This window comes from Populus trichocarpa, chromosome 5 (genome assembly GCF_000002775.5).
Source record: "Populus trichocarpa isolate Nisqually-1 chromosome 5, P.trichocarpa_v4.1, whole genome shotgun sequence".
Classification (NCBI taxonomy): Eukaryota; Viridiplantae; Streptophyta; class Magnoliopsida; order Malpighiales; family Salicaceae; genus Populus; species Populus trichocarpa.
The window spans coordinates 18585194-18597594 of NC_037289.2; the positions used below are offsets into that span (position 1 = coordinate 18585194).

At 35.1% G+C, this 12401-nt stretch overlaps 3 protein-coding genes across 4 annotated transcripts; 2 read left to right on the top strand and 1 right to left on the bottom strand.

The window, feature by feature from the left end:
* Window positions 1–24: 24 nt before the first annotated feature.
* Window positions 25–947, bottom strand: LOC7469163 (guanine nucleotide-binding protein subunit gamma 2). Its single transcript, XM_002307409.4, has 4 exons — window positions 622–947; window positions 478–530; window positions 336–380; window positions 25–226 (listed from the first exon to the last, which is right to left on the bottom strand). Exons 1-4 carry the CDS (start codon window positions 808–810, stop codon window positions 151–153), a joined length of 363 nt encoding a protein of 120 aa, XP_002307445.1. The 5' UTR covers window positions 811–947; the 3' UTR covers window positions 25–150.
* A 1105-nt stretch (window positions 948–2052) lies between these two features.
* Window positions 2053–5936, top strand: LOC7460963 (uncharacterized). Of its 2 annotated transcripts, none has more exons than XM_024601640.2 (6): window positions 2053–2519; window positions 2617–2862; window positions 2965–3033; window positions 4097–4289; window positions 4558–5603; window positions 5816–5936. In XM_024601640.2, the coding sequence occupies exons 1-5, from the start codon at window positions 2145–2147 to the stop codon at window positions 4980–4982; spliced, it is 1308 nt and encodes a 435-aa protein (XP_024457408.2). In that variant the 5' UTR covers window positions 2053–2144; the 3' UTR covers window positions 4983–5603; window positions 5816–5936. The 2 variants fall into 2 exon arrangements, with proteins under 2 accessions (XP_024457408.2, XP_052309321.1); XM_052453361.1 differs by having other exon boundaries at window positions 5824–5936.
* On the top strand, window positions 5818–10308 carry LOC7469164 (uncharacterized). Its single transcript, XM_024601641.2, has 7 exons — window positions 5818–5935; window positions 6068–6395; window positions 6699–6744; window positions 7174–7259; window positions 8182–8240; window positions 8986–9120; window positions 9935–10308. The coding sequence occupies exons 1-6, from the start codon at window positions 5841–5843 to the stop codon at window positions 9086–9088; spliced, it is 717 nt and encodes a 238-aa protein (XP_024457409.1). The 5' UTR covers window positions 5818–5840; the 3' UTR covers window positions 9089–9120; window positions 9935–10308.
* Window positions 10309–12401: the final 2093 nt, after the last annotated feature.

Consider the following 12401-nt stretch of genomic DNA (forward strand, 5'->3'; position numbering starts at 1 on the left):
TTTTGGGAATAAATGGTCTTCACATTTTCTCTAGAAAATAAAAGGTTGCATTCCGTTAATACTTGTCTGCGTTTATTGGGCACTACATATTTGAAATGGTAGGCGTAGTGGTGGCGATACATGGATAGATGTTGTAAGAAGAAAAGCTCCTTAGATCCACCGTCTTCGCGAGTTCTGGTTCCCTTTGAACCACCGATCCCAGCTAGCGTTTACCGGACCTTGAGTCCTACGATAAATAAATCAATTATTTCACACCAGCAAGATTATCATTGATGATGGATGGATAATAATACACAGAGGGCAGTAACAAGGAATGCTAATGACAATGTTCTTACGATGGAAGTAGTGGGTCAGGAATCGATTCAACACTTGACAGGAGTCTGCAGAGTAAGTAAAAACCAAAGGATAAAACTCAAAAAGAGGATTAGGAAGGCAGAGGGGGTTCATTTAAAAATCGATTTACTAATTGTTGCTTACTCTTCGCAAACAATTGACGATTCCCCTAATGTATCAAGCTGGTCCAGCTCCTCCTACATAATTTAAAAGCTATAACATGTTACTGCAATACCTGCTCGGAGTCTCATATATTGCTTGCACAAAACACATGAAATGAAAGCTAACCTGTATGAAATTGATTTGATTCTGAAGTTGGGTGATTGCAGCTACCATTCGATGCTTACTCAGGAAGTTGTTAGGCCTTGTTCTTGGAATAAAACTTGATGTTTCTGCCACTACTGACTCCTCCCTTTTTGGTTCTTCAAGCGAAGACACCGAATGTTGCCCGTCCATTTCTATTGAATCTGATTCCATGGTTCCCGAGACCAGCAGGTGTGTTTATGGCAGGCAAGCACGGAAAGAAAGGAGATGCCAAAAGAGGAGAGAAGTGGAACAAGTAGGGGGCAGACTTGATTGGAAGACGAGTGGACCAAGTCTATAGAAAGAAAAAAAAATTAGGAGGATAGAGTCTCCACCGGTGTTTAACTTATAAACAAACAGTAAAAGCAGTTGAGTCAAAAAGTTGAAACGCAGGCACTGAACACGGTCCACCACCACAGATGCGTTGATTGAATTAAATAACTTTTTGTATTGAAATATATATTAATAATGTGGTGTGTTGATTGAATTAAATTAAATAACTTTTTGTATTGAAATATATATTAATAATTTTTTTTTATTTTTTAAAAATTATTTTTAATATTAACCGATCAAAAATATATAAAATATATTAAATTTTTTTTTTTAATTTTTTTTTTAATTTTTTTTATTTACATTTCATTTTCAAACAATGTTGTAAAACAGCATGCGTCAAAACCAGATCCGAACCCACTTTTATCCATCAAGAAATCACCATTATGAATAATAAAAAAAACATAATTTTACAGTGTGTTATCAATAATATATATATTTTTATTTAATTTAAATTTAAAAAAATATAATTTTATTATTTATTGTAAATAATTTACATTTATTATCTCAACCCCAAATATTTATTATAGTTCTCTTACGTTTAAAAATTATGTTGTATTGTAGTAGATAAAAAATTTACAGAACCCGTTTTCTGTCTTTTTAAAAAGACGAAGGATTCATCACCAGATGTTGGCTGAGGTGGCATATAAGCTTGTTCTCCTTTAAAAAAAATTGTTTTATTACAAGGTATTTTCTATATTAATTGAGATCAAGACCTTTTCAAGTGATCTTAGAAAATTATCCTCTCGTCATCGTCAATCTAGTTCAAAGGAGGGTGTTTGCATTATTAATAAGAATTGTTTTTAAAGTGTTTTTTATTTAAAAATGTATTAAGATAATATATATATTTTTAAAATTTATTTTTAATTTTAGCATATTAAAAAATTATTTTAAAATAAAGAAATTAATTTTTATTTTTAAAAAATACTAGTTAAACCACCTGAACAACCACCCCTAATAAAAGAAGCATAACCAAACCAATCAATCTTTTTTAGATTAAAAAAACACAAAACAAAAAGTTATGGGCCATATCCTAATGGACCTGTTACAGGCGTCCGTGTAGGCCTTCGAACATTACAAAATGTCCCAAAGTTTTAGGGTTCTAACTCCTAATTCTAATCTTTCGAAAACACTATTGGTTGGTTGGGATGGTGGTGCAGGTGGGTTAGCAAGCAGAAATGGCAAAGCGAATGATGTATTGCTGGCTGTCAACCCCATTATCAACAGCCAAACAACGCTTCAATATCAAAACAGCCCCCTCATTCTCCAGACCAGTTCTTGCTTCTGCTAGAGCCGAAAGAAGTATTTCCACTGCCAGTAAGAAAAAGAAGAAAAAAGAGAGAAACAAATCCGTAGAGGAACTTGTTGTGGTAAAAAATGATAAGGAAAAGAGAAGAACTCGCTCAGAGAAAGAATACGAGGAGCTCCATTCTTTCCATGAGACTGAAAGTCACGTCCCTGTAATGCTAGGTGAAGTTGTTGATGTTTTCTCTTCCTTACCTCTCCGCTCTTTCATCGACTGCACTCTTGGCGCCGCTGGTCATTCCTCTGCTGTCAGTGCTCCCCCCTCCCCCCCCTCTTTTTTTTTCTTAACTTTTAATTTTGTTTGACAATAAAATAATATATATATTTTTTAATTTCATTTGACAGATAATAAAGGGACATCCTGAATTAGAATGTTACATAGGAATGGATGTGGATCCAGTTGCACATGCCAAGGCACGTGCTCATATTGATGCTCTCTTGCAATCAACCCGTACTAGTTTGAAACCACACTTGCTTTTCAAGAATTTCAAGTATATAAAATCTGTGGTTGGTGAGATTGGTGATGATTGCAAGCTCTTGAGCTCTGGAGTTGATGGCATCTTAATGGACCTTGGAATGTCATCCATGCAGGTTTATCTAACTCACCCCATTTCTTACTTTCTCATTTTCTACCATTTAACTACATGTTATTTATTTCTTTGTTGACAATTGCTTGCTAATTTTAACTTATAGGTGAACAATCCTCAAAGAGGGTTCAGTGTACTTGCTAATGGACCTCTTGATATGCGCATGGATCCTCGGGTATTAGCTCTCATCAACCCACCCTTTAAGGACATGTTATCATGTTTATTGTCAACAATGCCTCGTCTAGCTCTAAATTGCAAATAGATTATCTATTGCTTTACTGGTATGGTTTGTCTGAAGGGGATCTAGTTTTATTTAAACTGAAGGTGGCGAAGATTAACTAGTATCATTCGCTCTAAATCTGGATATGGAAAGATGAGAATCAATAAGAGACATATGGAATGGTGCAAAGTTGAAGCATGACTAACCACATATGTAGGTTAATTCAAATTATCTTTCTTGAGCCAATCTAGTTTGGATCAAGACTTGGAGTTGAGTTGATTGTTTATGGTTGAGGGGAAGTCTCTGGGAAGTAGGCCAAAACTGAACTGGTGAGAAAATCTCATGACATGTTATCTTAGTTTATTTTCTTGTAGTCCTCTGGTGTTCAATGTTTTCCTCCCAAGTATCACAGTGGATGTTACTATGGACTCTGTTATATTTTTTGCTCATCAACATGTCAACATTCCATCTTATAGGCTCTTCCTTGCTGTTTATTTTATGTTTTATATCATCTTGGCCAAAGCCCAGTTGAGATTTTACAATGATTTTGTTTGAATTATAAGATCAATTTGAAGCTTGTACAAGTGATCACAGATACAGCCAGATGCAATGACTAGGATATGTCTTTTAAATCATGGCTCATTTTCCCTCGTGTAGGGATAAATTTGCTGGCCACATTTTGTGGATGAAATTGTGAACCTTTTCACTCATTGTTTTCTAACCTATGCTGTTGACAGGGGAGGGATTCATTTCTCATTTAAACACTAGAATGTCTTTACCAAGTGATTTTCAATAAAATTTAGTGTGGAATGCCTTTGTGGCTCAATGGCACCCATAACCCCCTCCCTGTAAGAGGTCTTGGTCTCGAGCCTTGGTTGAGGAGCAGAAACTCCTGTGGTATATCGGTTTTCAGATCTCTGCATCACTTTTAAAAAGAAAATTTTGAAGATGCTGATTTTACCTCTCTGAATCAATAAAATACATTTTCATCTAACTGACTGGAACAGGCATGTGACAGGCAAGTGTGAAAGCAAAGGACATATTAAATTATTGGCCAGATGATGAAGTGGGCCGAATTCTGCGCGAGTACGGAGAAGAAAGCAACTGGCGTTGGCTTCAGAAAAAGATTGTTCAGGCTCGTCAACAAGGTGGTTTGCATTCTACTAGTGAACTAAGAGATCTTATTCAGGGTGCAACTCATGGAACAAAAGGTGGGCCTTTACTCAATACAGTCCATCGTTGTATTGTTTTACTTTGCCTTTTCTATTCCTTCTAAAATTAAGGTATCCTTTTCCAGCATTGTTCAACAAGTTACATGCCTAAATCTTTGCTGATGCTTGGCGTTACTCCACCCACTGGCTTGGATTGTCTCCACAGAAAAAAAAAAGGGGGGGGGGGGTGTTATTTAATGGATTGTTGAAACTTGATTGCATGGTATAGTTTTTCTAAATGATTAAATTTGTTATTACATTGCTACAGGAGGGAGGCAAGGTTGGATAAAGACAGCAACACGGGTGTTTCAAGCTCTGAGGATAGCTGTCAATGATGAACTCAATACCCTGGAGAAGTCTCTTCACGCCTGTTTCGAGTGCCTTGTCCCTGGAGGAAGGCTTGCTGTCATCTCTTTCCACAGTTTGGAGGACAGAATTGTAAAACAAACATTTCTAAAAATTATTGAAAGCAACGGGGGAGATGGAGATGTGGTTGAAGAAGAGGCTGGTAAAAGAGATTTAAGAAAGATGAGAAATGACATTGATGCAAAAGAAACATGGATTCGACAGATGGTACAAGGCCAGAATGGAACAATCCTTACCAAGAGACCAATAACACCATCTGAAGAGGAGGAAAGACTAAATCGCAGGTCTAGGAGTGCCAAACTCCGTGTGATTGAGAAAATTCGTTGAGATACGTATTACTACAATTGCTGGCTTGCAGCCCCGTATCATTTAGGGAAAATCCATGTATAATATATGATCTGTGCCTAATATTGCTGTGCCTTCATTATTCATTATTTTTATAGATTAGTCGGTTCATAGCATGGTATTTTGTTTTGCATTTTGTTGTTATGACCAGCAATAATACATCCAATCATCCTCCAGGTCTACAAACAAACGAATCATAAATGAAAATAAATACCAATTTTCTTACACCATTCTGTGATCTGGATGGCAATTTCACTCTTTATCCTTCGTTGTGCCATGGGCCAATTGGGCTGTTGTTGAATTCTATTAAGCCCAAGTAAAGTTTAAAGATCTTTTTTTTTTTTGAGATTAAGTTTAATGAACATGAAAATAAAATAATAATTAAATAAGTAGGAAAGACAACAGGCTCGAGTTTAACTTTACCAACTGTTAACTACCAGAACATGAATTGATAACGTTAACTACAAACCATTTTTCGAGTGGCCATGACAGTGACAGTGACAGTGGCCCAGAACTGAAACAGCTAAAACACCAAGAAAATCCTCCTCCCTTGCAAGAGTGGCACAGGATTTTCCTCTCGGAAGTCGAACTTGAAATAAACAGGTGAATAAAAGTTAAACTCTCTGCTGAATTTTTCTATCACCTCTCTTTTTTGCCTGAATTTGGAGTTATAATCCTTCATTTTCATGGTCCATTTGGGCTCAAGTATTCAGAGAAACATGCAGTATTATTTCCTAATTTTCCAGTGTACAAGCTAAATTTTGGTCTGCTATGATGGGTTTTGATTTTCATGTTTATTAATTGGGTCATTCAAGGGAAGCAGCGGGTGAGGAACTGAGGATGATGGTACCAAGTGGTAACAAATGGAAAGCAACAGGGAAAGAAGGCTTGACAACATTCACATCTTTTGCTTTCCCATACCTCACCAATTCCAGGTTTTATTTGGTGTCTTTGGAACTCACTTTTAGTTTAGTGAGGATAATTGTTCCATGGAATTTGAATTTTATCATGTAGGTTTTTTTTTTTCTTTGCATCTGTTTTTGTCTTATAATGTGAAATTTATTCAGGAAAAGAAAAGAAACTGTCAATGTACGTAGAGCCAATATGGCAGTGTATAACTCAAAGAAAGCAAATTTAACTGCTGCAAGAAAGGAAAGGATGAATTTGCCGATTACCGATGGCGGTTATCGTATCAGTGAATTTCTAAGTCACCCGTTTGGGATTCAAGCTATATTGAACACGGGTAGTTTGCAAAGTTTTCAGTCACTTGATGCCAACACATATAGGTGCATTTTGCCGAAGGTTGAACTTCTTAACTTTGAAGCAGCACCTGTGCTAGACTTACGAGTTTCCCCATCAGACGAACATTGCACTGTTGAGATGATTTCTTGCAAGGTAGAACCAACCATGGACTTTATGTAATGATAGAAAAAAGCTAAAAAGAGGAATTCTTATTTATGCACTATGCTATTGTTTTAGCATATCATTACCTTGACGGTACCAAAGGATGTATAAGATAATGACTAGCAGAAGAAGCAACTGAATTTGGAGGAGAAACTGCTTATCTGTTTTCACCGTAGATGTATCACTGCCATCCAATTTTCTTTAAATTCAAAAGATTTGCAGATCTCTTACATATGTATGGCCATCTCGATGGAGTCTAATTTGATGTATGTGGGTTGCTGATTTACTATGCAGTTCCAAGGTTCAGAGCTTGTGGAACGCCAAAATGACCGTTTTTCAGGTACATGCCTATCTCTTAACTTCTGCAAGACAATAGTTTACGAGAAAACAGTTTTATAAAACATTTATAACAGTAAGCATATCAGGTCATGTTCAAATTGAACATATCAAACACTTTCAGGTTTCTCATGTAGGGATGCATTGTTGAAAGTCTTTTAGGCATAATAATTTCCATCACAGCTTTTATACAATATGCTAAATGTGCAGGTGTCATGTACTCATATTACACATAATGCAACTACCTTTCATCGAAAAGATAAGGCCTTATTAAGAACTCAAGTTGCTTTATTTGACCAGATTGTTTTGTAGATTCAATAGTGTTACCTTGTTAGTACAGGAGCTTGTCATGTATGTTATGAGATTGTTGCAGATTCTTGCAATCAATATGTTTCAACATCTTGACAATTCTTTTGAACTTTGCTTTCTTCAGCTTTCATGGTGAACTCCATGACATGGAACACAAATATCTCTGAACCATTTTTGGAGGTTGACGTGAAGTTGAATCTCATGCTTGAGGTTGTTAATACACTTTTAGATCATCATAATGGCTAAGTATTTTGCATGTTTCATTGTCATAGTTACTGAAAGCCCTTTCTTTGTAAGCTGACTTCTTTCAGTTGGTATCCTGACATTTAAATTTTAGACCCTGGGCTCCTGCAATGATTAGAGTCCCTCGCCCACTGTAACTGCTTGATTAGTTAACAGCAGACACTTTTTGTGAAAATGGTGAAGATTATTTTTAGTGATTCAGCACGATCATAGCCTGGCAACCGCTCTCTGGCTGACTGTTAAAGATAGATGATTTCAATATTAGTCACTGGGAATTGAAGTAACTATGACCTATAATGGCATCCTCTGCTTGTTAGCTATTGTCCACCTTTATCCTGTAAATGGAGTAATTTAACCTAAGGAGTTTTTAAACTTACAAAAATTTCTGTCTGTCATACTGACTTTCATGTCAATATTCAATTTTCCTCTTCACTCTTACGGCTCTGCTCTCTTTTACTGCTCGTCATTTGTCAATCTGACACTGAAGCTTGATTCAAACTTCTTGCTTCGAGGCAATATTGGTAAGTTGAGTCTCGTGGAATTTCAAATTGAGTTGTTTGTTCAAGTTCTTAGATATTGTGACTAAATATTCTCTTACAAAAAAAAAAAACTGTGGCAAAGTTTCCTAGTCTTGTTTGAAAAATATCACGAGCTTGTTATTCAATCTTATCCCAGAAGCCCAGGTTTTCTGCTTAATGGTTAATGGGCATAATGTTATGACTAGCTTGCCTATTCTTATCAGTCATAACTGAGCTATTCCTGTTATTTGTTTATTACATGCCTTATCTGCTTCAGTGAGTTATTTGTTGCATTTTGCTCTTTCTTTTCTTTATATGGATGTTGAGCAGTTAATATCATACTCTTAAAGGTCTTCATTCTTTGAATACAGATTTACACACAGCCCTTTACTTTGCTGCCAACATCTGCTGTGGAGAGTGCTGGAAATTTGTGAGTGATCTTACGATGAAATTCAAAATTACAGTATATGCACTTGTGGGATTTATTGTCTTAATGAATATTTCATTTAACATATTGGTATATTTGTTGCTTGGTACATGATCCTGGAACTAGGGAGCCCTTGTAAGTATATCGGCCTTATTTTACCAGCGAAAATAGATCTTGGATTAAGAAAGTATCACGCCCTCAACGTGGCATCACAATAGATGCTACCGTGCTTTGATTGCATCAACAAAAATAATTTTTAATCAGCCAAGGATTGACTTCTTAACATCCCTTGAGCTTCCTCAAATCCATTGTTTAATCAGTGTCCTACAACATGCTATAAGTATCAAAGTGAGTAGATTGGAGCCATTGCATCTGGCTATTCCCAATACGAGGGTTGAAAACCAAAACATAGAAAATCTAAGTTCATCCAAATGATGGAAGAATTCTATTTACCGTAAAAGAAATTATAGCTTTCATCAACTACATCCTGTTACTAGAATAAATAATGCATCCTGAGAGTCACAACTTGTTGCAATTTCAAGAAGACATTAAGAGTTGCAAGAAGTTTGTTCCTGCTAAATATCTAATAATGTTTCATTTTAGTGCTGATTAACTGGCTAATATCACCATGTAATTTAAAAAAAAAACCAGTGATTCTTTCCTATTTTGCAAGATGCACTTGTACTTCTGTAATTTTGGGAACAGAGCTATCATATAATAGAAACAGTTGAACTTTGCTGACATACAGAGTAATGCAAGCTCTTCTGGATAGGCTCGTACCATTACTTCTTGAGCAACTGCTGCTAGACTATAACAAGTGGACAAATCAACACCGTGCAGTTATTCCATGAATATGCATCTTGCTTGTGGTTTTCACGGCCAGGTAATTCCTTTGCACTTGCAGTTTTTTTTCATTAATCTTATTCTCATAAGAATTGATGACAATTGTTGATTCTTTGTTTGGAGTTGAAGTAAGCCAATTGTCCAAATAACATAGAACATCTCGTATGTGTTCTGGAAGATTAAATTTAAGAGTCAGAGATATTACATTTTTGTTAGTCCAGGTCACTTCTACATTTGTGCACCCAATGTTTCCATGAATGTTTCCATGACATCTCGGGCTCTCCTTCTGTATCTAAGAGTCCAGCAAATTGGTTTTCTTATCCCACTTCGGATGAGATTCGGCTCAGATTGATTTTGTAATCTGAGTGGGTCTCAAGAAGTTGTCTACAATAATAGATCGCTAAAGAAGTTTTAAAATGCTTGTTTTGCAAGCTTTTGCAGTGCTATATGATCAATGGTGACACAGGTAGACCTGGTGATTAAGACTTGAGAGCAAATGAGAAATAGATATTAACATTCACATCTTGTATTATTATGAACTTATCGAAATCTTTTGATAACATATCAAACTGCAGTAAAACGATCCAAACAGTAGAGAACGATTTCATGATCAAACTCATCGAAATCTTTTGATAACATATCTTACTGCAGTTCATGTAGAATTTAGGTGAAAGACTGCAAGATGAGGATTTTGCATGTTAAGTAGTCGCGTCATTCCTGGTTGGTTTGCATGAAATGAAACAATGTTTGAGTTGTGCAGGCTAATAGCAAAATGATAAAACAAAAAACAAAATAAAATGTAGGAATCTACAAGAAGACAACTAATAAGTGAATGAATGCTTTTATTTGCATAGATCTCGTGCTGCAAAGAGGTGGTGATGCCAATTATCTCAATAGAAAGTTTCAAGTTGACAGCTCATTCTCTGCGCTGATGCTCTTGCTCTGACCGTGGACATTCAGGCTTCCCTTGGTAGAGAACGCGACGGTGCCACATGAAGTAAACTCTTAATTTCACTGACTCTTAGTAAACTTTTAGATTGTAGCTTCCCTTGGTTAAGCTACAATCTTCTCATAGATTTTTTTTTGAGCCCTCCTTCAGCCTTGGATCTTGTTCTGGATGATGGAACTGCGATTGGTGCGTTTGATGTTTTGTGTTGTTTGTGCTATCAGTTGCCCAACAGGCGCTAGCATCCCAAACAGTGTTTTAAATAAAATACTTTATTAGTTATATCTTATTTTATTTTAAAATATTTTAAAAAACAACTCTGGGTTTTGGACAAGGCATGATAGACCCATTTGATGATCAATTTCATTTCATGCATGTTCTAACATGACTCCCATGAACCACTAAAAAATAATTTGCATTAGGAGGATAATGGCCACCCATTAAACATGTTTTTTTTTAAAATAATATCATATCATTAATTAAATTCAAATAATATTACACATTACAAATATCATCACACCTAATACAAAAATTGAACTACAAAAACGTGACATTTTCTAATCATCAGTAATATTAATATAATATTATAGAATAAGCATGTTCTGTACAAATTTTCTAATCCCTAGACGCACAGCGCATTCAAAGCATGCATCTTTCTGATGACTAAATAAACAACAAAACTACAAATTTGCAGAGCAATTATAGACCCTTAAATAAATAAATAAATAAAAACTGCTTGGCTGCAAGGCAGAAATCTTCTGTTAAACCCCCAAAAATGGATTTTTAATTACTAACAACCTCATAGGAAAAGATTAGTCTATTTCCAAAGGGTATCTTTCCATACAAGAATTCCACCAAAAATAATATTATCTCACTTGAAAATATATACACGGAAATAATATACTGATATAATCTGTGTACGTATAGGCAGGAAGGGGCAGGTGAGAGTAAACTAAAGCGGGATTATTATCTCACTTCATAATTAAGAACTCATAAAAGAAAACTTTCTTCAACAAGGGGAAATCTGGCACTAGAAAACGAATGCGTAAGATTGAGATATGCATAATGCATGCTTCAAATACCGTGGTTAGTTTTCACCCTTTTCTAGGAAGCTATTAAAAAGGATAAGCACGAATTTCGAACGGGACTAGTTTTATTTTTTAAAAAGATATCAAGATAAAAAAAAAACCGTGGTTAGTTTTCATTTTGCCTGCACACAGAAATCATAAAATTAAGTCAGATTCTTGTTCGCCATCTTCTTCGTTTTTCCTTTTCTCCTCTGCGTGCATGTCTAATAGAAGAAGGATAGCTAGTTTGCCACTTCTTAAGCTAAGAGTTTGTTTTTTTTTCTTTTTTCGTCGTTGATAATTATCTCAAATGTGACAAAAGATCACTATATATGCAGTTTAATGTATTATTCCATGCGTACTAGCTTCTCTTCTTTGATCAGACATAACTCTGATATGACCAAGCATGCATAAGGAATTCCTTTTCTTTCTATGATCTTCTGTTATTCCTTTATTTGTGCAAGTAATTACTATATATAGAAAGAGTTTAAATTGGGCTTGATCATCATGTGCGGTTCATCCATTACACAAGTCCAACACATGCATACGTTGTCGAATATTCCAAATTTCAGCAAAAGCCTTAAAAGAAATTAATGATGCCGATATGGGTTTGATTTTTGAAATGGTGAACGAGATTAGGAGGAGCTACCCTAGCTAGTTCCTAGTGTTTACATAAATTTAGAAATGCGTCTTCTAATCTGCATTAATTCCTAACAGATGATGATGTGTATAATTAAATCTACTACATGCAGGAAATCACGGTTTTATGATTCATTAAATATGTTATAAATTAATACAAACACATGAATATTAGTTTTATTAAATATAAACTAGCACTTTCAATTTAATTCTTCACTTACGAAACCAAGTTATCTCAAGCGGATCGCATAATTCGTAGCCCACACGACACATTAAAAAAAAAAAACCAGGAAGCAAGGGCGGAGCTAGGAATTTTTTCTGCCCTGAGCTATTAAATAAATATATAAATATTTTTTAAGATTAATTATTAAATCATGTACATGAATTTTTGAAGTTAACAGTAATGTTTTAATTCAAATACATTATACAAAATATTAAAAAATAAATTTGAAAGTACATAAAATTGAAGTGAAAGTAAAAATAAACCCACTATTAAAGTTATATCCTTCGATATTTTATGAAATATAATTCATCTATAATCAAATCTGAATCGATATTGTAACAACCCCTCAACCGGAATAAAATAACAATCTCATGTCAACTGGAAAACAAAGTAATTAAATTTTTTCCCTCTCTCAATTCCTCCTTCCTTCACTTGATTCTTCCTTA

Excerpts from the sequence above, each read along its gene's own strand:
- LOC7469163 (XM_002307409.4), bottom strand. The coding sequence starts at position 810 with ATGGAATCAGATTCAATAGAAATGGACGGGCAACATTCGGTGTCTTCG. Across the intron at positions 531-621 it reads ATCAAATCAATTTCATACAG|GAGGAGCTGGACCAGCTTGA; the intron begins GTTAGCTTTCAT and ends TAAATTATGTAG. Across the intron at positions 227-335 it reads CCTGACCCACTACTTCCATC|GACTCAAGGTCCGGTAAACG; the intron begins GTAAGAACATTG and ends TATTTATCGTAG.
- LOC7460963 (XM_024601640.2), top strand. The coding sequence starts at position 2,145 with ATGGCAAAGCGAATGATGTATTGCTGGCTGTCAACCCCATTATCAACA. Across the intron at positions 2,863-2,964 it reads TTGGAATGTCATCCATGCAG|GTGAACAATCCTCAAAGAGG; the intron begins GTTTATCTAACT and ends TTTAACTTATAG. Across the intron at positions 3,034-4,096 it reads ATATGCGCATGGATCCTCGG|GCAAGTGTGAAAGCAAAGGA; the intron begins GTATTAGCTCTC and ends GGCATGTGACAG.
- LOC7469164 (XM_024601641.2), top strand. The coding sequence starts at position 5,841 with ATGATGGTACCAAGTGGTAACAAATGGAAAGCAACAGGGAAAGAAGGC. Across the intron at positions 6,745-7,173 it reads CCAAAATGACCGTTTTTCAG|CTTTCATGGTGAACTCCATG; the intron begins GTACATGCCTAT and ends TGCTTTCTTCAG. Across the intron at positions 7,260-8,181 it reads AGTTGAATCTCATGCTTGAG|ATTTACACACAGCCCTTTAC; the intron begins GTTGTTAATACA and ends CTTTGAATACAG.